Source organism: Hirundo rustica, chromosome 2 (assembly GCF_015227805.2).
Source record: "Hirundo rustica isolate bHirRus1 chromosome 2, bHirRus1.pri.v3, whole genome shotgun sequence".
Classification (NCBI taxonomy): Eukaryota; Metazoa; Chordata; class Aves; order Passeriformes; family Hirundinidae; genus Hirundo; species Hirundo rustica.
In genome coordinates this window covers 75,659,129-75,685,304 of record NC_053451.1, presented here as the reverse complement: position 1 = coordinate 75,685,304, position 26,176 = coordinate 75,659,129, and the positions used below count along the sequence as shown (strand labels likewise).

The window sequence follows — 26,176 nt, the reverse complement described above, 5'->3', positions numbered from 1 at the left end:
ATTATTAAGAGTTTTATACAAATTTGAACAGCAAACAAATTCAGAAAGCTCTGTGCAATGTACACTCTTCATTTCAGTATAAATCCTGTTTAAAAAAGATACTGCACAAAAAAAAAAATTCTTCTAAATAAACAGTACTTTTATTAGCCCTTAATAACTCTGGTAATCTAGTTAGTGAAAAACAAAATAAGCTAGGGAAACTATTACTGGTGTTTTAATTAAATTACTGATCAGAAAGACTATGTGGCTGGTGACTGTTTTTCTCATTTGCTTCCTAAGCTTCTCAGCAGTGGGAGATTTAGCTGACTGCACAGCTAAACTGCATACCCTCCTAATCCCATTTTTTCTGCCTTCTACCTGTAAACCATGCACAGATTTGAGTTTACACAAAATTTTCCAATACAGTAATCTCAGAATATTCATATATCTTTTAGTGCTTGATTTACAAATACAGGAAGACCATCTTTGTGAGCAACAAAAATAGTTTTTACCTTCACTATCATCACAGAACTGTGAAAAAAACCTTTTCACTCTCAAGAGATACAAAAGCATCAGCAATCCATCACTCTTTTGCATACATTGGAGGCTAGAAGTTGAAGTATATTTTAAAACGGAGGAGTATGAAACTCAGAAAATAATTTCCCACCTGATTTCTAGCTACTTAATATTTTTACAAGAATTCTGCCAATATTTTACATGCAGTAATAATAATTAAGCATTCAGCATATTGTTGGCACCAGCCAGCAGTCAGAGGCAGTTCTCCATAGAAGGGATAAAAGACTGGAACAGCTTACACGACAAATATGAAATAGACTTCTGTCAAGTAGGAATATCCCGATATCCCTATATCACTAGGACTCTACTATCATGACTTGCCAAAACCAGAATTTGTCCAAGGGTTTGATTTCAAAAAGACAGTAGCATTGTATTACTTCCAGAAATAAACAAACAAACAAACAAACAAACAAACAAATAAATAAAGGCAGTACTAACAAATCATTGGGGGAAAAAAAATAACACAATCAACATACCGAGTGATTCTTTACCTGCAGATTTGTTCTACCTTTGGATGAAACCAAAAAGTGTAAAAAACCACAGTAAAAACAAAATCTAAGGCAAAATTAACATTTAGCTATGCATTTGTAATATGAAATACAAAACAAACTCATGAGAAAATCTTTCCTAGTTCAACAAAAAATAAATAAGCAGTTTAGGAGCAAACACAGCTGAAAGCAATTCTAATACCCGTGAAAGTTGAATGGCTGCTGCATAAAGTGAGCTGAAATTTTGTTTCCCACTTACCTGTTATTGAAATGTACAAACTGCAGGTTATACTATATCAACAAAATGCATTTAAAAAGAGAAAGGGAAAGTTTAGAAAGTGAGTGTCCAAGAGCATATTACCATAGAGTGTGTCAATGTATCTGTCTAATGCTGTGCTCTTGAGAATTCCCTCATTCCATGAGAAAGAATTGCATTTCAGTCATTTAAAAAAGTCATTAAAATGTCTAATTTGTGACATTTTTACAGCTGTTGCCACTAGTTTAAGAGGCAGAGGGGTTTTAGCTATTAGGTGGTTATCATAACACTACTGTAAGTAGACGTAACTGCAAGTGCCACACCTTGTGCATGAATAATTTCAAAACATTCTTCTTTGCATGAGCAGGTGAGGATTCAGGCAATATATTCCATCCCCATTTCCAATCCATACTTGAACAGCTCTTACAAAAATACATATTAACTTGACTGTGCTCTGGTACATTGATAAAAGCTTAAAAAAATGCAGGTGGAAAAATGTAGTTGTTAGTATGCAAAATCAATGTCAAAACAAAGTCTCATCTCACTATTTTTGCAGCTTTTTTGAGATAGGTAAATGGGCAAATGGCAGCATGGTGAAACATGCAATAATAATGACAAGTAGTAAAGGAAAAATTAGACTATCACCAACATCTAATGTCATATGAAGTATGGGCATTTACTCCTTTAAGAAATGTGAGCATCAATTCCATTAGGGACAATTTGCAGCCCTTTGTGGAGATGGTAAATATTATTTTATGCATATCAGCTAGCACTTTAGTGGTATAGCAGTGCAATATGGGATCTTTTCCAAATAAGTTCAGACTTGCCTTTTGCTGCACCTAGAAATTGGAAATAATTTATCCTGATAGACTCATTTAAATTTCCAGTATCGTCACTAAGGGTAGGTGTCTCTGGAGATCTCCAGGGGGAAATTTGGTCTGTCTAACTAAAACAGTCAGACAAAGGAGTATCTTCTGCTATGGCAAGGTTTCCTAAAATGAGGAAGACTTTATTTAACCTGTAAACACAAGCTCCAAGTAATGTCTACTGCTTTCAAAAGCAGTATCTTTTAAAGATTGTCTTCTGAAAGAAGAAACACGCTGGAAAGACCAAGGTTCAATTGCCTGTAATCAGAGCTCCAAAATATCACACTTCCTTCATAACCTTAGTATTTGTACTTGTGGGAATGATGAATTAATCGTGGTTTTAAATTATTGAGGAAGAAAGGAAAATAATTCCTATTACTATTTATGACATGTAAAACTGACTTTGCTTATCTTGATTAACTATTAGAGTGATAGCTGCAGTTTGCAGTACATAATATGATACACACTGAACCTGTAATTTTCCTGCCATGAAGATAAACGAATGAAGAGTCCATAATTTAAAACTCTCCAAAATACCAGTCTGTACAAGTAAGGAGTTTTACATGAGATCACTTTTTCAAGCCATATTCAGCACTGCCTAGTTCAGCAGAGTTCATATCAGCTCCTCTAATTGCACTTTGTTGTTGTGAATATGAGCCTACAGAGTCCAGGGCACAAATTACAGCTGTTGGGGTTCAACAGAATCAAAAATTTCTATTGATTTTTTGATAAATCCACTATTTATAGAAAAAAGAAGGATTACTGTGAGTCTCTCACAAAGGAAAACTGTCTAGAAACCACAGCCTGCTTGAAAGAGATACTGTCACTTATGCAACAGGGGTTGATTTCAGAGGTTTAAAGTTTTTAACAGGAGAGAACTTGGAAAACTGAGTTTAAGCATTGTATATTTACATATTTTAAAGCTAATTCTTTGCTTGGGATTTTTATGCCTTTGTACATACAACAGGAAAAAGTAGAGGAGATGCTAAGAAATCTGTCCTTTTCTGTATGTAGGGCAGAATGGTCTTGATCTGGTCTCCTAAGTTAACATTAAATATGAGCAGAAAGGGATCTCAAAAATATCTACCCTTTTGCTATTTTCACCAAAAAGATGAATTAAAGCACATAGTTTTGTAAATTTCAGGCATGATTAGTTTTGAAAGACTTGACCAATATGTTTTGTTCCTACCAAATTAGCTATTTAAAATTTTGAAGTTAATAATACAGCTTGGATAGTGTGTTAAGTTTGACTGTCTGTCTCTGAGGCATCATCACAATCCATTAAGCTCCCCTTATTTTCTGCCCATTGTAAATGGTGAAGAAGAAAGCTTTTTTCCTTCAGCCCACTTTTTTTTTTTTTTTTTTTTCCTGGGAAAAAGCAGTTATATGTCAGATCTCTAAGGATTTTGATGCTCTCTTTATCCCATGACCCTATTTTCATACTCAGAGCTACAAGGAAAGAAACTATCCCACAAAAAGAAAATATACTTGGAAGCTAGTAAGCATTTCAGTATGTAAATTTTATGTCCTTTTCCGCAAGATCCACTCAAGTCTTTGGGGACAAGGGCAAGTAAGCTCTCAAAATGAAATACTTTATAATGGAAATATTCTATTCCACTCTTTTAGGTACTCACTCAAGGAGAAAACAACACAACTTCAAGCCTCTAGAGGAAACCAACACAATGAACTATACAGACAGTTTTAATATAAAAGGAGGAAACCATTTCTGATAGATGAAAGACCTTGGAACTTACCTGGTAATATTTGCAAAGTTTATCTTTGTATAGTAGTTTGTAGTTATTAATTAAATAATGGCATTTCTTGTAGGGAAAATTGCATTGATTTTCCCACCATGGTAGATGCTATTTTAATAAAGAAGAGAGACAAAAGCATGATGGTGAAGCTGGAGGGATAAAAAAGATATTTCTTTTAAGAAGGAAAGAATGATTGCCTTTGAACCTCAAAACTAATGCCACTTCTCCCAGAAAACAACACTACTGATGGAAATAAAATTTTTCTGTTTTTTTTCCTTTTTTCTATTTCATCATTCTTTGTTTTGTTGTTAGAGAAGAGTTATTGTCCACAATTAGAGATGTAAGAACCGAGAGGATTTACTGTGAAGCTATCAGTAATATTTCAACTATGGAAAGCATGTGGGAAACTGTATTTAAAAGCTGTCAAGAAGATGTAAAAACAGAATTAAAGCAAGTCCTTAGATGGATCTAAATGTACTAGGCAAGGAGAAGACATTTAATATCTCTAATTCTCTTGTTTGGGGAATGAGGTAGAGAAGGGAAGACAATAAAAGGGAGAAGCTTCATGGTCTCCTTAATTAGCCCTCCTTTTACCAGTGCAGAGGAGAGGATACTGGGTTAAATGGGTCACTGACAAGAAATGTCTGTAGAACCCTTCTGGTCACTGAGCCTTCAGATGAGAGTGAAAATTTGTACTTTTAAACTGAAATACAGAGCTGTTGGCAAAATAACTGTTACCTTCAACAAAATTGTTTTTCTCCTCTAGTTCTGGCTATCTGTGCATATAAATGTGGCATGTAACCAGAGATACGTGTAATCCTGTAAACTTATTACAATATTACGATTGTACAGAACCATATTGGAATTTATTTCCTTGTAAGCTTTAAACTTAGTAATTCACAGATATGTACATCAGGTAACAAACACCAACTTGTTTGGCAAGCATGTGATTTTCATTCAAACTTGCTAGTTTTTATACCTGGCACCTAAACAAAAAACCTCACAGCAATGTAAGTTAAGAAAAAAATCTAGATTTAGTGAAGAGGGAAGAGTAAAATTATGTTTTATTGTTATTTAAACACATGCACCCAGTTAATATCCCTAAATCATACTGTTTGTGCTTCTGTATGCTCACTGCAATGCTGAGCTGTGGTACTTGCAGGTACAGATAGCTCAGTTGCCAGAGCCCCACTTCCTACACTTATCTACCATATGCAAGCCTTTTAAGTAAATAATTTTTAATAACTGAAGTGAGACAAAGAGCAACTAGTGTTTTGCTGTGGATGTGCACTCAGCAGAAACTGGAATGAACCTTCATGGTACAGTAAATTAATACTTTCATTACTAGAGTGGTTGTTAGAACTGTACTGTATCCATAGGAAAAAGCATCTTACCTGAATAACATGTTTCAGCTTGTCAATAATTTGACTTATTACAGGATCTGTTCCCTTCACTTGGACTTCTGGATTTTCAGACTGAGCTTTGATTCCACTGCCAACCACACGGTGCGTATAGCTAGTTTAAAACCGAACACACATAAAAATGGTTTAGTAACTTACTCTACTCTCCAAGAGTCATCTTCTAGTTTTTATTATCTCTCATGGCACCAGCATACCTCTTTAATGAGGTGCATTAATTTTGTGCACATATTTTCCACAAAAAAGAAATACAACAAAATATAATTACTACATTCCACAAAGTTCTGTTATTTATTATCACTTTAGTTTACTGCAGACTTTATTAAGGAAAGTTATATACATTTCGTAGCATGAAACATTCAGCCCTGTGCATGTCTTTTTGTGTGTGTGCAAAAAGACTCTGCTCCATTTTGATTTTGCTAAATACAACAACATGATAATTGCCTAAATGTGTGACATTTCAGGTTTTTAAAACAAACTCCAGATTTCATATATGTACAGAAATAAACCTGAAGTTTTCTAGAGTTTTTGTGAGTGCATGCACAGACAGAATATTTATTGAAAGAAAGCAGCCACATTGTGCATAAATTATTTAGCATTACATAAATTATATAAGTAAGAGTAGGCCAAAATGTACTTGGTATATAGATATATAAAAAGAAGAAGTAAAAAACAAATATATGCTGGTTCAAAAGAGAACTGCCTGAGTAAGTAGAACATTGTTTATAATACATCAAAATTCAAAATACAGTATATAAACTAACCACCAAGCAGGATTCTGTAGCTTATTAAGAAGCAATTCTTCATTCAACTTACCATATTATATGAAATACTCAAATTATGCAAGAAAAACTGAATATCTACCTTCTCATCACAGATATTGTACATTATGCAAATACTTTCCATATGCTATATTTTTTCAGTGTACTCTACAAGAGGATAGCTCTATATGTCTCTGTCTCAAAAGTATTTTGCCAGCTGTTATGCTGTAAGAAAAAGAAAGGAAATAGACTTATCAGAGTAAAGAAATGTCTAATTCCTCCTATTAAATCCACATATAAAGTGCAGACAACACAGCATAGTCAAATTTTGCAGAATTTCTTTTATGAAAAACATTACTTGTCCTCTTAGCTGTGCAGAAAAGCTTGCATATATGCTAAACAATGAATGCAGTTCAGTAAAGCAAGGTTGCAACATAACAACAACATTTTGTCCTTGATCTTTTCTTAAATATCACCCTAAATGAGATTTAGGATATTCCCGAGGAAGTGTACACAGTGAATAAATGAATGGCTCATATTCTTGAAAAGGTGTAATTGTGATTTACAGAAGGGAGCTTTTTGTACTGTCTTGTAGCAATGGATACAGTTGCCAGCTTGAAGTGATGGGGAAAAGCTTTGTACAGGGGTGTGTACAAAATCTGCAGTCTGCCTGCTAATCTTGGGCCACTGTTTAGTGCAGCAATCTGGGCTGGGTCCACAAATCTTCTGGTAATTCTAAGTGTGAAAAGATTAAAATTAAACATAAAAACATTAAAAAAAATATTTGGCAGTCATTTGTATAAAACAAAATATATCAATAAATAAGGAATTAATTCCAGCTGAACAATGCTGCAGTGACCAGAAAAAACGACTGCTTTAACTCAACATACTAGTTTAATGCAACATCAAAATTTCACATCACACCGTAACACTATAAAAAATCTTGAAGGTTATGTCTATTCTTTCTATCCAGTAGTCTTACTCTGTTTCACAGCATGCAAAATCAGTGTTCTCACTTTCTGTCACTCAGAATTCTTCAATTAACACCTTTTTTTCAAACGCTGCAAACCCAACTATTGCACATTTGTCTGTGAACTGCATAACTGTGAAAAAGAATACCCTTTCTTTTTTTTTTTTTTTTTTTTTTTTTTTGAAATTCAATGATACCCATTTCTCTAACCATGCAGGAAGAAATAAATCTTGCAGAAGCTGAAACTTCCCTATACTACAATTTTATTAGTTTAACTCACCTGGGGATTATTTGGCAATGACTCATTCAAGACTGACTGTAATTTCTTTTTCAGCTATTTCTACAATGAAATCAGAAGTCTTGCACAGCTGGTATTTGCTGTAGGACTGACTCCCTTCTTTCCCACCAGAGAAAGTATCTGAAAAGGTAATGCTGTCTTTTGAGTGGACCTGATATTAGGAGTTTCAGTAATTTCTCCAACCTCTTCAGAGTCAACATTCTCTAAATTCTTCTTCACCTTTTTTCAGTTGAGAGTGGGAAAGGTAAGAAGCTGAAGCAGAGGTGATGTGCACCGAAACAGTGACAAGTAGCTCACTAGTGCTTGACAGCACCACATCTTTAAGTCTATTTGCATTGAACAAATATTCGGATCAATAGGTACTGGTAGTAACTTTGGTATTACTTTTTCTTATTTCCTCTGAGCCGTTTAGCACCTTTCCACCTTCTTTCTCACTACTGACCTTTCTCTCACATCCAGCTGGCATGATCCTATCTGGGGCTTCCAGAATGAATTTGATATTTTCCCTGCTTCCTGCTCCCTGCAAACTTCCTTATCCTCCACACCATTTCCAAACAGAACAGTACACCTTTCCACCTAAAACCTTCACAAATAAACTGACTGCCCCCAAACTCTTCAAACCCTGATCTGTGAAAACTGACACATTTCATCTCATTCTTCTGACATTTTTGTCTGTTACAGGCTCCAGAAGACACCAATTAACATACAAGTTCATGTCAATGGAGAAAATACCAATCCTTATATATCAACCCTTTGGACCCAGTATTGGTATAATCACTACACATTCCAAAGTTTTCTGGTTCATTAGATTTACTAGATATTTACCACATTCCCACTTTGACTCTTAAAGGAGTTGATATTTCTCTCAAAAAATCCTTATAGTTTTGAAGTGATGTGCTATTCAAGCATTGTAAAGTTTTTATTCATTTGAGAGTTTTTAATTTTGTATTCCAAGACTTCAGTCTTGAAATTGATCCTCCAGGTTCTGGATGTGAGTTCTCCCCCAGGAACATACTGGGAGTAACCATCACATATGGAAAATGAAGAGCTGAATTTAAAAAATTAAGATTAATTTAAATGGAATTTGATTTGGAAGAATATTTTGCCCAAAGTGTATTTGGCTTGCTTGGCAAAAGCAAAGCCCAAGGGAAGCTTGTAGGATTGGCTCCTGGGACAAGTTGCCAGATGCCTTCCCCATGTCTAATGCAAGCCAGCTCCAAGACAGACCCACTGCTGGCCAAGCCCAAGCCCATCAGTAATGGTGGTAGTACTCCTGTGACAACAGATTTAAAATGGAGAAAAAACTTCTGAGCAAGAGGAGGTGGATGAGATGAATTGAGAATATGACAGAAACAGCCCTGCAGACTCATGGAGAGAGGAGTCTATGCTGGAACAGGTTTGCTGGCAGGTGATCCTTGAGAGGACCCAGCCCGTTCCTGATATACTCCACCCTGTGGAAAAGACCCACATTGGAGCAGTTTGTGAAGAACTGCAGCCTGTAAGAAGAACCCACGTTAGAGAACAACTGGTTAGAGAACATGGACAATTGATTCCCATGGGATGGACTCCGTGCAGGAGCAGGGGAAGAGTGTGAGGAGGAAGAAGTGGCAGAGACAGTGCAATGAATGCCCAAATGTGAGTACACTCAATGTATTGAAGTAAATTAATATATATATATTTGCATTTTTCTTGTTATTGGAAATCCTAACCAATATTAAATTTGCTTTCACTGCAATGTGATCCAGCTTTGACCAACTGACATTAAAAACTCTCATTTAACTTTGAGTTTGCTGTAATTATATGCTCTGAAAAGTCATAAGGCAGATTGAAAACTTTTTTTCTTTCTTCAGGTGTAGAATAAGGCATTGACAAAACATTATGAAATATTGCTTTATTGATTCTTATCATAAAAGTATTTTTTCATAAAATATTATGAAAGCCAACATATTTTTGTTTAATCTATCCTTTGTCTGCTTGAAATGGTGTCTTTTGCCTACAAAAATTATAAATTACTTGTAAGTTGTTGTTTCATACTCCACATAATTTTGTTTAATTAACAAATGCCTGTAAATCTGACATCTTCAAATATTCTAATGTAAATGAAATGATATGTCAAAGCTAAACAGGCTATTGGGAATCTGAGCATGGTACACAAAACTTCATCCCTGTACACTCACATTTACATGCAAAATTTGTTTCCCTTTATTTGGCGGTGGGTGAAAATATAAAATCTCAGACTCTTGGTTTGAGAGACTTCATTCATTTTAAAGTTTTAATATGACATTAATCACTTCCTGTTTCTCTAACTCCTAATGTACAAGTAATGGGAAAAATATTTTAAGGATCCCCACAGAGGGAGTCAAACTTAAGCAAGTGTTGCTTGGATTTGAATCCTGGGGAAAAAAAAAGACTAATTTATTGCTAGAGAAATAATAGACTCACCATCTGTGCTCATTTCTGTACAAGCATGGTAATGTATCACATCACTTTAATAGGCAGACTTGGTCCCCAAGTACTATTCATTTTCATCAGCATTAGGAAAAAAACCCAAGAACCAATATATTGTATTCTATAAACATGTTTTAAAGTGATGAATAACAAGGTGCCCATTTTCTGAGCTCAATATATGAATATTCATATAAATTACCTATTACTCTCTATTGTATTTATGAATACAATTGGTGGGGTACACTTTTGAGTCTCTCTAGATCTCCGATAAAAGAGAAAATCATGCTTTATTTGCTATCACCGATTTCTTGGTACATGCAGTTGGAAAAGCTATTAAAAGTAATAAATACATAAATTCTTATATGATTCAGCCATTTTGGATGTGGTGCTTCAGGAAGATCTGTACATGTACAAAATAATCTGTATTATCTTGTGATGACAACTAATACATCATATTTATGGTGAGCAACTGATTATGATTTTCCTTTTCAAGCTACTTTTAGGTACTTTGACTATGAGTCAAGTCGGAGATTAAAGTAACAAAAGGTGTACTATGAAAGAATGGCTATTGTCCAGAACATCCCTAAAGTGCACCGGCAGTTGAGCCTCTCCCAAGATACCTGGTAATATTTTACACTTTAGCAAGTTTAGTAGGTCATCCATCCTGATGTACCTCTTTCAACTGCTACCATCACCTCTCACTGCCTTCTTCTGGTCACCAGTAGGGTTCCCCAGGAATCAGTATTGGGATCCATCCTGTTGAACATCTTCATGGATGGTTTGGAGAAACAGTTCAAATATAGCCTCAGTCAGTTCACAGATGACACCAAATGAGGTGGGAGTGTTGATCTGCTGCAGGGTAGAAAGACTCCGCAGAGAGATCTGGAAAGTTGTGAGGCCTCACCACAAATCCTATGTTCTGTTTTGGGCAGTCATGTCTAAAAGGACATTGAGGTGCTGGAACATGCCCTGAAAAGGGGAACAAGGCTTATGAAGGGTCTAGAAAACATGTCCTATAAGGAGCTCCTGGGGAAACTGGGCTTGTTTAGTCTGGAGGAGACTTGGAGGGAATCTCATTGCTCTCTACAACTACCCGAAAGGAGGCTGCAGTGGCAGTTTCTTCTGCTATGCCTCAAGTGAGCAAGAGGAATTGGCCTTAAGATGTGCCAAGAGAGGTTCAGATTAGATTATTAAAAAACTCAAATTACTGAAAGATGGTTAGGCATTGGAATAATTTGCCCAGGGAGGTGGAGGAGTCATCACCTCTGGAAGTGTTTGAAAAGAGTTGGGATGTGTTACTGGGGGATATGGTTTATGGTGATAATGCTCCTAGTTGGTGGGACTAGATGATCTTAAAGGTCTCTTCCAACCTTGACTATGATTCTGTGTGATTCCTGTGCTTTTCAGTGCTTGGGTCAATTGCCACTAACAAGAGTTGCTCAGAAATCTCTACATCAAGTTTTCGAGTTACAGGGTCATGAAATTGAGACAACTATTCCAGTTGAGAAAGGCTGACACTGGGCTACGTTGCCTTACCCCTGAAATGCTGGTGTGCGTCATGGGGTCATACAGCCTGTAGGATGTTCAGCGGGGCCACAGCTGCTGCAGCTGTACAGTGACACTGCCTGACAAAGCTCGTTTTGTTAATCACTTTGTGGCATTAGGATTCTCATCTTCATCTGTGATATTTCATCTCAAATGAGATCTTACTGCATTAGAGTAATCTCAGTGACAATAAACAGAAAACAATCACAAACTCCTCATCTGGTAACAATGGAGAAGTCTCTCTCCATCCACCTAATTTTCTGCATTTGAAACCAATTTGGTGTAAATGATGCGATGCTGGTTTTCATCTGACTGTTTGAAGCAAGCAGTGAAATGCTAGAGAACTCGTTTTAAAATAAGTGTTTGCTTCCACCAGGTTCTTTGAGAAGATCCAGCTGATGAGAATATAATGTTCAAGAGACGAAACAACTTTTAAAATACTGTATTTATTTACTGTATTTGTCTTCCCTGTTTTCATCTTTTAACTGCCATTGATACAGTAACCAAGCTGCAACTTCTGCAGAATGTTCTCTCCCTCATGAAATGGATTTTCTTTTTTGTATCCTCTAGTTTTTAAAAGTAAGCCTTCATGTACTAGTCTTGTTAAGGAATTTGTTTTGTTCAGCTTCTCACATTAATTGAATTCTAAATTACTTCAGAACTTAGGTTGTTGGCACTTACAAGCTTCAAGCAAGCACCTGTATTTATATAGTCTCACTGTGTTTAAGAACAGTAAAACAGCACAGTGTGCCCACTACATTTTGTTTTATTTCAGACATGGGATATGATTTTTAATAACTCCTTCTCAGCTTGCTTGCTTTATGATTGCTGGTAATTACTGGTTTACACCTGCTATTACTAGCATCTTCATCATGGCTGGGTATTTCAAAATTCTGGGTAATGTTAATTAATATATTAACAATTACCCAAATACTAGTAAAAAATAAACATATGCAGCAACAAATAAGCAAGAGTGTTCAGTGGTGTAAATTTTAATTAGCAAAGATGAACAAATCAAACAATCACTACAATAATAAAAAAACCACTTGGAACTTAGATATGTGGGCTATTTTTTAGTCTTACATAGTTTTTTAAGAGTAGATATTGCAAAATTAGCTTCAGAAAGTTTGTAAAAAATATCTTACACCTAGCTATCATAGACAGACAGTACTTGTAGTAATTCTAGGACAGATCCTATTTGTCCTAGACATTTTCAATATATTTTGATTTTTTAAAAATTAGTAAAACAAAATATAAAATAAAATGTATTTGAATTTTTAATAAAATATTATTTTAACCTGATTTAGTATATGTTTTAAAAAACAGATTGCATATACACTTGTAATATGTGAAGAGTGAAAAAAAGCTGAGTAAAAGTTGTACTATTTGTGCTTCAGAAAAGAAAAAAAAATAACCTTCTGATAACTATGCAGGCTAAAACTTGTCTTTAAAAAGATAAAGATATATATATATATATTACCATTTAGCAGACCTGCCTTGTTTAAGGAAAACAAAAAATAGCCGATCAAACTTAGCGCTTTTCTAAATTTGAAGACTAAGTGACATTTTTTTGAAATACTCTTTTAAAAATAGGTATTTCATTTTAACATAGGCTCATGTGAACTAGGTTCACATGAATTAAAAAAGTAAGTTTGAAGTACATACTGAAGTATGTAATAAAGTATTACAGAGTCTTCCAGAGTAATTCTTTCAATGAATTTCCATGTGTGGCCTAGTGCTGTTTTTTATTTTGTACAGTACAAAATCTTTTATCATCAAGAATTTCCATTATGTTCCAATACTACAAAACATTTTTGAGCTCTTCTAAAGCTCATAAACCCCAATATTCCATCACGGTCTTTATTTGAACACTAACATATTTGAGAGGATTCTCTATGTGATTGGAATCCAGTTGGTCATAGTTTTAATGTTGGCTGTGTCTTCTAAAAATAATCTCTTAATAAGCCATAAGAAGTGCTAATGATGCCCCAAAGGCTTCCTTAGGCAGAGAGGTCTCCCTCTAGAGACTTTCAAAAGTATCAACTTGTCTCCAGTTGCTATGCATGGAACATGTATTTAGAAGGATTTTTTACTATGCATCTGAAACCTTCGACAGGATGTGTTAAGTCAGACCATCCTTTTTGCAAATAATGTAACTTCTATTACAAGCTAAATTTTCTTCAGAAGAAAAAATGCTGTAACCTACATATTGAAAATTCATTTTTAAAAGCTTTCTTCTAGCACAGAAAATGTTATACTGTTTCAAAAATTCCAGAACTTTTGAAGAATTCTCACTCAAAAGATGCCATAGAAATTACTGTTCTTGTCAATTAATGGTAATCACTGTAATAGCTATCTATCTGTACCTATCCCTGCAGTATGTTGCTATTTTCTGGACAGAGACACTATTCTTATTTGTGATGCAAAATGACTGCCCCAAAAAGCATGACAAAACATGTCTGTAATGCACCTTAACAAACAAATGTGTTCTAGTAATTGCAAGGTCTGACAAAGAAAAAACAAGAGCTTTGAGACAGATATTTCATTTAAACTAGGTGCCTTGGGTAAGTCTCATGTTTAAAATTGAGAGAATAAATTCTTATTACATTAGAAAATAACTAAACAGCAGACATATGCAAGTGCACTAAATCTAGATAAATGAGGACAACTGCCTCTCCTTCTTCTTGTAGTATTCTGGAAATCTCCTAACAACCATAATAATTCTACTGTACCTTCATTTAATGGAGCAAGGAAATGAGAGATATTAATTACCATAAACAAGCACATAAATGTTTATAGCAAATAGCTGGCAAAACAAAAGGAATTACCTTGGAAAAACAATTCAAGGAACTTGGAAATACAAAGCTGTCAAGCCTAATTAGTATAAAATTGAGATGCCTGCTTCCCGTATAGGATACTAAAATACTTCTGCTTGGAGATGACAAAAGGTCAGTGCAACTGTGGCATTATGTTGGACACCAAACCTTGAAGACAGAAGTATGACCTGCCATATTTTGTCCAACATAATGCTTTAGCGCAGAGACTAAAGGGTCCTCTAGGGACCTGGAATGCACCTTGTAACTTTAGGACTGAGACCCGACAGTCAATATTTATCTCACAGCCCTGAAAGAAATACACCCCTACAAATTATGACAAAAGTGCACTTTCACAATGTGTTCTTTGTTATTGAATGGTTTGGGTTTCTTTCTGAGGTAATTTATGGAAAATTTGCACAAAATGAGAGTAAAATTCTGGTAAAGGACTATCAAGCAGATAATTAACTTGAATATGATTATTGATAAAAGAAAAAAGGTCATTCAGCAAATAAAGGTCATGTGAAGAATCAACCTAAGCCACTGTGCAATGCTAAGAGTGAAGTGCTATTTCAGCAAATTCACATGAGCCACTCGATAGATTTTTTTCTTGTTTATTCTAAAGAATTAAACCCCATGTTGTGAAAAGCTGCTTTAGACTGTCCTTCTCTGTTGTTCGAGTACACCCAGAGTTAGCAAAATATTGGTGGATTATTTATAAATCAGTGTAAGTGGCCAATCCACCTCTGTGGCTTTGGACTCATTTTGTCTTCCTAATTTATCTAAATGTGGATGAATGATGATGATGCAAACTAGGACTTGATGACGTGCATAAAACAGACAACACATTTTATCTTAAATGTTTTTTTGAAACCTATGTGCTTAATAGTAATTGGGAGGGGGGACGGGGAGATGGGAGGGGGTTCATTGTTTGTTGCTTTGATTTTGTTGGCTTGGATTCCACCCCCCCCTCCCCAGATAAAACACTTTAATCTGTGTAATCTGTTTCCATTTTCCATAGTATCAAATCTTGGAGAATATAACATTTTCCTGAGGAGATACTGGAGGTAATTGCCTCTTCATTGAAACCAGTCTTACACTTACTCACGCAAACTTGCATCATATATATCTGCGTTGAAGGGAAAGTGGTCCTCTGGATTACTCCACAGTTTGGATTGGAGAATTTTTTTTCTCAGAAGCTCCAAGTTTGTACAGCAGTTAATTATTTTTATTTTTATTTTTTTTTCCCCTTTCACAGTTTTATTATTCTCAGCACCTTTGCTGGAAGCATTTGAACTCCCTGATTTGCAAAATACCCACATTGCCTATTCTCAGAGCACCATGAATAACTCATATGAAGAACAAATACAGAGTTATGTATCAGAGGTTCTACAGTACGCTCTATTTTATTAAATAATAGAACCAAGCATTACACTATAATACCAGTTATGTGCTAGTGTTACTTAATCTTCATGGGAAATTAAGCATTTTGTACAATGCCATATTTTAGCAATTACAGTAAAGTAACTTCATTTTGCACTGGTGCGTAACTAACCTTATTCCAAAGACAACTACAGTTGCCTTAATCTTTGATGCTTTTCACCCTCCATGAGAGCCATGATGGATATTTTTTAAAGTATTTCAGGACAAGTCATAAAGAATATGGACTTTAAATAAAGTTGTACTCAAAGATATGCATGAAGAACTTCAGTTTTAGAAGCCATTAGCAGCAGAGTAATGAACTGCACTTCTGCTCTGACTAACAAACTTCTGGAGAAGGCTGAAGGATATTCTGGGAAGTCACTATACAGTTATTTGGACTGGCCTGTTATGACTTGTGTCCTTCATTTCCAGTTCTGTTAGACAGTACCACAAAAGCATGTTTTAAATGCACATTTTCAATCTCTAACTAATCTCTATTCTAATAGGAATAATGTAAACACTATATACGAAGCATATCATGGCACAGGAGACATAAACAGGGATAAAAATACATTCAACCATCTTTCAGTGTTGTCCACAACATTTCAGCCCAATGGTTCTTGCATTCATGTGTGGTAAGGAGCCATCTTTTAATGTTTCTTTAAAAAGATGAACTCATTACTTACCTTTTGTGGGTACGATCAATAAACATATGAGCTAAGAAAGCTGACATAGCTAATATTTAAGTGTTTAAAGACAGTGATTGTATTGAAGGTTTAAGAACTATAATAAACTTTTGGGTTTCCCTTTCTTCCCAACCACCCCTTCATGTGTCTTTTTACAAATCTTATCACAATCAATTATTGCTTCCTTTTAGATATAAATGAGTGGATGTAAATACATTTATTTTCTCTTCAGTGGGAAAAGGTTCATAGGACCATAGTAGTAAAAATATTCCAATTAAATTTTACAGAGATTATTTTCCATGTCTTCAGTTCAGTTTTGTTGTCATATGAATCACTGTAATTGTTCTTCGACTGGCCCCATTATGATAAAATTGCAACAAAAATGTCCCATTCAAACAAATCTTAACAAAATACAGCCTTTAGACAAAATCAAATGTTTTTATTCTGAGAATGCCCCCCCCTCCCCAATAATAAGAAATATTACAAAATTATTAGCAAATGTACTCCACTTACTTATTTTTAGCTATTTAAAAATTAGGCATCTACTGCCTAAGCATCTCTTGCCTACAGAGTATGGAAAGAGAAAGAAAAAAGAAGGCCCTCCTGTGGGAAATAAAGCAATAGTGTAGGAAGAAATGATGACTAGTCCTCTCCATTGGACATGCCTCCTAGACAATCAGTCTAGACACAATACTGAACTTTTAAATAACTAAGCTCAAATTAGATTGCATTACCCTTGGGGTACTCCTTGCTGAAGTGGGAAGCTTCCTGAAGCAAGCCAATTATTCTCTCTGTTTTTCAGTTTTCCTTTCTAAAGTCACCGGAATTCTTACTAATATGATGGAAGACTCTATAAAAAAGACAAGAGCTAAATATTATGATATGTCCAGCTACTTCAGTAATGGGAAGCATATACCTGAGCATCAATAAAATGCCAAAGAACTTGGTAGTTTTTTCTGTGACACACAGTTCTGTGCATTCCAGAAAACAGGACAGATAATGACAAGATTTATCTTCCCTTTTGTTTCTAAAGAAGCCCGAAGTATTTAATTTGCTGAAATATTCAGCAGAATCAGACAAATTAAAGGACAAAACTTATAAGAAAGTTACATAGATCGTAATGCAATGCTGGAAGCAAGGATCTTCCTTTGGGATCAAAAGGAGAAGAATTCTATCATCTATTGTAAGTTTGGAAGCTCTGGTGACTGCTTAGTATGCAGTCTGAAGAGAGAATCAATCTAGATAAGGCTATTCTCAGAGATTTGATTTTTAACTTCACTTGTGATATTGCCTTGGTTATAGAAATTAATGTCAAGTAGGCAACAAGGGGTTCAAGGATAATGTAAGTCAAGCAGACTATCTTCTGTGTGGGAAACGCTGTCAAAGGAAGACAAGAAAGGGCAGTCAAAGTGTTGCCAAAAAACATACTTCAGGAAAACAGTACCCTACAGTAAATATTGCATGTCTGAAAATATTAAATGAACCTCATGTTGCAAAAATATACAAAATTCCTCTGTACAGTTATGTATGTATGTATATGTACATACATTTCTGCTATGATCTACATACTAAGCCAAACTCAAGTATCTGTGCCCTGTATCATGACATGGTCAGAATGTTTATGAAGAAATGGCTGGATTTTAAAAGCATTGTAAAAGTGAGGTATTTCAATGAGAGAAGAAAACATGCATCAGTATCATGGGACTTGGGAAAGTAGGGTTTCACTTGCGTCTTCTAGTATTCCTGATTTAACAGTGAACAGGCAACTGGAAACTAGGTCTTCCATACTACAAGAGTGTTATAGTGATACTTGAGTCCTAAGATTTAGGTCATTGGCTGATGTCAGGGAAACCACAGACTAATTTCTTATGCAAAATCTCTGGAGAGAGAGCACAGGGACTCACAATAACCAGCACAGTCACAGAAATTAGTATGTTTGTGAAGCTCAATATAATTTCATGTTTATCAATGCACACAAATTTCAAGTGAGCTTAAAAATATTTCTCTTCACTGGATTGTTTTCATTAATTCTATCATTTTTATTAATTCTATCATTCATTGGAGTTTACTTCATTGTCAACTGATAGGATTAAACATAATGATTCAAGTGATTGATGTGCCTCAGATTTATTTCATGCTGTACCAGAAGAATGAGCTGGTAACAGGAAATTCTGTTAGTCACATCAGTAGGCCATTCACTTATAGACTAATTTGATCAGAGAGAAAAAGGACTGTGGTTTGCTGTAAATAGTTAGGAAGGAAATTAAGGAAGATAAAAGCTTCCATATCTTTACATAAAAGTGCATAGACTTTCTTTTACAGTTCCTGGATAAAATGGTGAAATATGTGTAACAGCAGGAACTAAGACACCTAACTCCTAGCAAGCTATCCTAATCACTAGGCTAGAGGCCCATGGTCATTCCTGAAACATTTTTTTCAACTCATGGATCTCAACTTATTCCATATAAGCTAAAGAAATGTAAGTGAGACAGACTAAGAACTGTGTCTGCAATGCCTGCAATGGCCAATATCACAGTGGATTTTGAGACGAGCAGCAGCCCTGAACCCTCAGTCATTAGAAATGAATCTACTCCCCACCCTGGTAGTATGTTTCTAACTGCTGAATTAAAGGAAGCAGAAAACTTTCCCAGTTTGTTGTTGTTGTTGTTTTGGTGTTTTGGTTTAGTTTGGAGCTTGTTTTTTTTTTAATGCATCCTAATCCATTACACATGCTCTGATAACACTTAACAGATTGCTTATTGCATAAAAAACAGCCAAATCCTTCGAACTGTGAAGCCCAGGGAGGCTGCTGCTTGAGCTGGAGTTCAGCTGTTCCACACTCTTATCCCTGGAATAGGCTTTTAATAGCCAGGGATGAAACAAAACTTGGCAAGCAGTTTAAAGAGGAAGTGCCATATGAAGTCAAGCAATAAATAGATGGAGCATCATGAACAGCCATGCCAACTTCTGATGTACAGAGGGTTGTGGGGTTTTTTATTATTTTAAATCAGTGCTACTGACAATTATCTCCCCTCTCTGGGAGCTAGAACTATTTTACTGGACCTTAGTATCAACTTTTTAAGGCCATTCTTCAGACTGTGGTGTTTCCTCCCTTGATTTTATATTTTCCTTAGGAGACTGTAGTCTGTCAGTAAAATAACTGTTGAAACAACAGTACTCTGACCATCTTAAAAAAATCTTTAAAAATATTCATTTACAAATAAAAAAATACTTTTTTTTTCTTTCTCCTTAAGCACCATCCCAATAGCATAAGGCCTGACTTGACTAATTGTACAAAAGATGCTTCACTATGAAGGAGTTGAAAGCCTAAAACACGAGTTATAGGGAAAGTTCAAACAAGTCCTGTGAAGCACTGGAATAGGTTTGGGAAAAGTTGTGGACTTTCCATTTGGGATGTGATGCTGACAATCCCATTCTGCCATGAGTCTGCTGTAAACACTCTAACACAACTTGGAAACAGCAATTTCACCTGAACTGCTGAGCTCTACACACAGTAACACAAAATTCTAATATGCCCAATATAATGAATAATAAAGTAACATAGTCTATCAGTTCACCTTTTTTGGCCTCTTCCTACTTAATTTTCAGTGAGCATTAGGATGTACTTTTCATTGGAATGTATCTATTCAACCAATGTAGAAGGAACAAAGTGAAAGTCAAGTCAAGAAAAAAAAAACTCGGGTCAAAATATTCAGGACACATCCCAGAAATACTCATTATTCAGGTCACTGATCTTACTACTTTGTTTTCAGAATACGACTGAGTCACCAAATAACACTGAGTATTGTTTTTTCAGCTGGCAGCATTCACAGAGAGCAGTATTAATGCAATCTATATTCTCTGACTTAATCAAGACACAATCTTACACTCTTCATTCAAAGGAATTTTCAATTTAAGGTCCCGAACTTTCAATGAGTCTAATTTAAATAGGTCTCTGTCCAGGCAGACAATGAAAATGCAGACCTCAACTGCAAATAGGATTATTTTTGGACACCTTAGAAAAATATTGAATAAAAAAGGTGCTATGTTTTGGTTTTTTATTTATTTTTTGGAGTCCTTTTAAAATATGCAGCAAAATTATAAGCCAAAAGACATAACAAGAACTTCCTAAACCACCTCCAATATTATGAAATGAATGTGTTGTTCACCACATCAGGCATGTGCATATCTTGCCCTGGGACCCCAACTTTCTTTTGTCTTAGATGAATTTTGGCAAGTGTCATTCAAGTATATGAATTCAAATTCAGAGTAAGAAACAGTTTCAGAGTCCTTTAGATATTCTGCTATACATGTGCCAGCTCAACTGCTTCCAAAAGCTTTACCAGTCCTTAATGGAGGCAAAAAGGGTGCTTGCTATCAGTAACTTTGAACACTCTAACTCCCTTAGGCAAAGTTTGAAAACTAAGCATACCTTTAAAAAAAGATTATTTTGAAGAAAGAGATTGAAAAGAAGTCAGAATAAAGCACAGAAGTGAACTCAAATTTCTCAAGTTCTCAAGCTGTGACAATTATTCCACTGCTTATCTGGAATTTCCCTAGTTTATTAAAAAAAATAGAAAATAAATTAAAAACTATTGGTTAGTGTACCATGGGAATGCAGTTTATTATTTTTCCTCCGGAGGAAAGCAGCTGTGCAATTTTAAAACTCAGATGACAGAAATCTGAATATCAACAGAGGCTTCTTTATCCTCAGTGAAAAAGAGATACTAATTACATCAATTATTTACCAAATATTCAGGTAAATAAAAATTGTCTCTTCTAAATAAAATTTAGATTTCTGGCCACGATTTTCTTCTCAGGCACGGTTGTACTAAATTTGCTTTTCCATTGTTTTTTGCTTGAATTTTTTAAATGTAAACAAAATCTATTACCAAGTAAGGGAGGTGTCTTATCTTTCTTTCTTTTATCTTCTTTGAGGAACTATATATATATATATTTAATATATAATACATGATAATATGTTATATATATATATACACACACACACACACACACACATATATATACACATATATATATACACACATATATATACACACACACATTTAACTGTAGATTAGGAGGGGGTTGCCAGTTTGCTCCTAAGGATAACATCAGCTTAATGAAGGTAACTTTTTTCCTTTCTAATTTGTGCCTCATTTTGACTAACTATTAATCATAGACAGTGATCAAAAAATAGTACCAGGATACATATTTCACTAAATCATCAAAATCACTTAACTTGGGAGCCTTTCATTATATTTTTTCTCCTCTGTACAGCTGAGGAAGAGAGTGATAGAGAAGCTTTGGTGGGCATCTGGCGTACTGCCAGGAACAGCTCACCACAGATCTGTGCAAAATAAAATCAAGAAGGCACAAAAGAGTTTGGAGATGCTCTTAATTTTTAAAATTACACTTACAGTTTTATCTTGCAAACAGCATGGACCATAACTTTGGCTGCACACTGGGAAAGGGGTTGATTTTCTAAACAGCTGAATGCTTTCTGAAAAGCTTTTAGTTCATTTCATTTAAGTATTTCCTTTTTCTTTCACTAAACAATCGACAATGTCCAGAAGGACTCTTTCTCTCCCTCAGCTATGTATGTGCCATTTGAGATGGTCAGGTACCACAGCTGGCCAACAGCTACTGCTTCAGACCTGTGCAAATCCCCCCCAGTGTGTCTGCCTGCTCCAAACAGGTCATTCTAGCTACTCTGGATATTGCAAAAAAGCACATTACAAGCATCATACCTTATTAAACAAAATTCAGTATTATAAATCCTGGAACTGTGTTGGGAAAACCTAACATGCTTATTCATAGTTGTAAACTAACACTAATGTTGATATACACAGTGATTTCTAACATCTGTATTGAACGAGATGGGTTTTCTTACTTATTATTTTTTATCATGACTGATATAACGATTGGACATAAATCAGATATAAATTTAGCTCTTGGATTTCTTGCTTTGTTTTTGTTGGAGTTTGAGCTTTTTTTGTTGTTTTGTTTTTATGTATGTGTGTAACCCTCATATGAAAACTTCTCCAATTTTGAGAATTTTTCATAAAATCTCTGGGTTTTGAGAGATACTTTCATTCAAGTTCCAAGTTGGATAGATGGCAGCCAATCCTGCTCTGAGGGATGTGAGCTCAAGCTATTTTAGTAATCCTAATGAGAGCAGAGCACCATGCTAACAAAGATGCACAGCTTTCAGACTGAAGCTGGTTGGCCTTTAGTCAGCTCTGAGCACACATAAAGTGAGTGTAGGTTTGTCTGCAAAAGTCCAGGAAGATTTGCTGTGACTTGCTGTAAGTCAGATTCCCAGCACTTCATGAAATGATCACACTTTGCACAGCCAGGTGTTGAATGGCAAAATCTCTGGAAGCATCCATGGCTAGTGTTTGAATAAACATATCATACTATCAAGAGACCTTCATGGGCATAATAAGACTGCCAATGACACAGAAATGCAAGAAGGAAAAATTAAGTCTCAGTGAGATCTAGGAAACTAGAAAGTGTCTACTTGATATCAGGATTATACATGCAGGGGTTTATTTGTACCCAGAGAGACAATGTTAACTGGGGATGAGGTACAAAGATAAAAACGGTTGTTCATTAGAAGTGTGGACCCAATATCTGGACTATTTCACACGCGGGCACTTTGGAAGCCACTTATGTTAAAATAATCATGTACTTGTATCAGACAACACTTCAAATAAATTTGAAAAGCTACCTGTGTAACTAATGTGAATGCAGTTCCATAATTTCATATTTACATATTTACATTTTTAAAAATGTTTGGAAAATGAAAATTTTGCAGGAGATAAAATATGATGTAAGTGGTTATGAGAAATTATATTTATACCATCATGACAACCCATGTTGTCAACCCACATCACTTGAGAAATCAAGATTTTATATATAAGCATAAATAACAGAACTTAAGAAGATTTTGTCTGTTGCTGTGTACTGTTTTTTATGGAAGATAATAACTTCAAACAAAATAATGTTTACTCATGACTTCATACTTCTGCAGTGTGAAATGTGTGACATTTTACAATAATTTTAGTGACTGGTAAAAAGATGTATGCAATGAAAGTTTATAGTTCTATACAACCTAATCAGAATCAGTTAAGAACTTAATCAATATTAATTCTAATGATGCTGCTGCTTTCAATACATACAAAGAGGTAGTTTTCATGTTGTTACGCTATTATATACATTTGGATGGAGGGAATAAACAACACAACAATTTTTGCTCTTACATAAGCAGGAAGTAAAAATTTCGAAATGCATATTTTGCACATACCATGTTTTGAAATGTGGTATGAAAAAACAGAATAAACAATCAACAATTTTTTCTGCTTATTATAACACTTGTGGATTTTATATTAACAACATCCAGTTGACTAGAGCTCCTTATGTTTGTAGAAAAATTGAGTTCACACCAATCAGCTTCTTCATACACAGTAGGCAAACAAAAAGTGCCAGCACATTGTGACTATTGTTTAAGTCAATAATCCAGGAAAAGTACCAAATAAAATATGCATCTATTTCAATGCAGAGAGATATGAAAATTCCTTATGCTGCTCACACACTTCTTACAGTGTAGCGTAATATGTGATGCAACTTGTGATGTAATTCCCTGATACTTTCATCATCTAGCATCCACACATACAGTGAACATGTCCATATCTGGGGAATGCATATGTATATGTTCATGAATAGACATATATATCTAACAAAACTAGAAGTATGGCAATCGATCAAACCCCCAAAGTGGGATTTTAAACACCATTTCTTGGGATAGCCTGCTATAATGTACTATTAGCAGAACAAAGTGTGCGATAAAGCGGTCAGAATGTAATGCAGAAGGAAAAAAAGTCTTTTGATATTCTTTAAAAAAATTGCTTGATCTGCTCCAAAAAAATGGCTTTAGCAACTACTAGACAGCTCTCCAGTGGGAGGACATTATCTGGGGGTACACAGATCAGCCTGGGTTAATTCTGCCTAAGTAATTGTCTAGAAGTGCCAGTACGGTTTGCTCAGTTGCGGAGTCCTTCTGCAGTCAGAGGAGAGACAGGCAACTTCAAAGGGAAAATTATCCCATGTAAATCTGATTCAGCTTTTCAAGAGCCTCAGCCTCTCCACTTGTGACAACCAGCACACCAGCACAATGGGAGACTCAGAGGAGGAAGGCAAAAAGATGAGCTCAGGGAAGGAGGTAAGGAGTGGTCACCAGTCACTGTAGAGAAAATCGACTGAACCGATCTCAACATGGCAGGGACAGGAGGGTGACCTTTCTGGCAGGTATCCACTGTACCAGTGTGCCTGCAGGCTGTAAAAACAGCATTCCCCACCATAATTACAAGAGAACGATGCTTCCTAAGCTAGCCAGATGTCATGGGTTGGCACAGTTTTTTAGTTATGGAAGAATGTTGAGTGTTTTTTTTCCCTGTCAGGACCTGGGAATTGTTTTAAAAAGGACAGGGACATATTAGAAGGTTAGTTTGGGATATTGACATCTGTTTTGACCACTGAGAATGTCAAATGCAATTTTGGGAAGTACCCATATAAAAACCCTGATTCCTGGCAGATCAACCTCTTCCTTCTAGGATGGCCATGAGGTAACATTGTGGGTGGCCAGCCTGGGCCTGGCCAGCTTCTGGGAGCTGCTGCCCGCACGGGGAGAGGCCTGGGATGGCTGAGCCCCCTTTCCCCCAGCTGAGCTCCCTTTCCCCCAGCTGAGCCCCTTTCCCTGGCTGAGCCCCTTTCCCCCAGCTGAGCTCCCTTTCCTCCAGCTGAGTGCCCTTTCCCCCAGCTGAGTGCCCTTTCCCCCAGCTGAGCCCCTTTCCCCCAGCTGAGCCCCTTTCCCCCAGCTGAGCTCCCTTTCCTCCAGCTGAGCCCCTTTCCCCCAGCTGAGCCCCTTTCCTCCAGCTGAGCCCCTTTCCTCCGGCTGAGCCCCTTTCCCCGGCTGAGCCCCTTTCCCTGGCTGAGCCCCTTTCCCCCAGCTGAGCCCCTTTCCCCCAGCTGAGTGCCCTTTCCCCCAGCTGAGCCCCTTTCCCTGGCTGAGCCCCTTTCCCCCAGCTGAGCCCCTTTCCCTGGCTGAGCCCCTTTCCCCCAGCTGAGCCCCTTTCCCCCAGCTGAGTGCCCTTTCCCCCAGCTGAGCCCCTTTCCCCGGCTGAGCCCCTTTCCCCCAGCTGAGCTCCCTTTCCCCCAGCTGAGCCCCTTTCCCCCAGCTGAGTCCCTTTCCCCCAGCTGAGCTCCCTTTCCCTGGCTGAGCCCCTTTCCCCCAGCTGAGCCCCTTTCCCCCGGCTGAGCCCCTTTCCCCCGGCTGAGCCCCTTTCCCCCAGCTGAGCTCCCTTTCCCCAGCTGAGCCCCTTTCCCCGGCTGAGCCCCTTTCCCCCAGCTGCTGGAGAGGGAGAGGGGAGGCTGCAGCTCAGCAATGCTGCCCATGTGCCCGGGGCAGCGGCAGAGGGGGTCAGGCCATGGCCCTGCTTAGTAGCCACTGGCAACAGAGAAAGAAAGCCTGCAGCTTCATAACAACTCCGAGCTGAGCCACCCTAAATGAGACAAGGGGTGGAAAGGAGGACATCCACCAGCCTCCCCCATCAGCACAGCTTTGCACCACTGCACCCTGCAGCCCGGAGCAGAGAGCACATGGCCACTGCAGGCCTGGGCAGATTTAACCCTTTCCTGGCAACATGAAGCTTCTAAGGCCTAACCCTTCCCTGAGAGAGATGAAAGAGACAGAGTGTACCTAGAAAAGACACCACATGTAGTCAGTGGATCAGAAGTTTAAGAACTGATAGTATTATTGGACAGAGAGATCAAGGAAGTGGACATTTTTAACCGGAATCTCTGGGGTAAACTGTGGAGAAATGGACTGTTCCTTG

General features: G+C 36.7%; 1 protein-coding gene across 5 annotated transcripts in view; it reads right to left on the bottom strand.

The window, feature by feature from the left end:
- The window catches only part of GPC5 (glypican 5), a 606,863-nt gene that overhangs the window by 401,335 nt on the left and 179,352 nt on the right, over positions 1-26,176 (bottom strand). For all 5 annotated transcript variants that reach the window (XM_040057160.2, XM_040057161.2, XM_040057162.2 and 2 more), the window contains one exon: positions 5,314-5,434. In XM_040057160.2, coding sequence (XP_039913094.1) covers positions 5,314-5,434 — 121 coding nt within the window. The remainder of the gene's footprint in view (positions 1-5,313; positions 5,435-26,176) is intronic.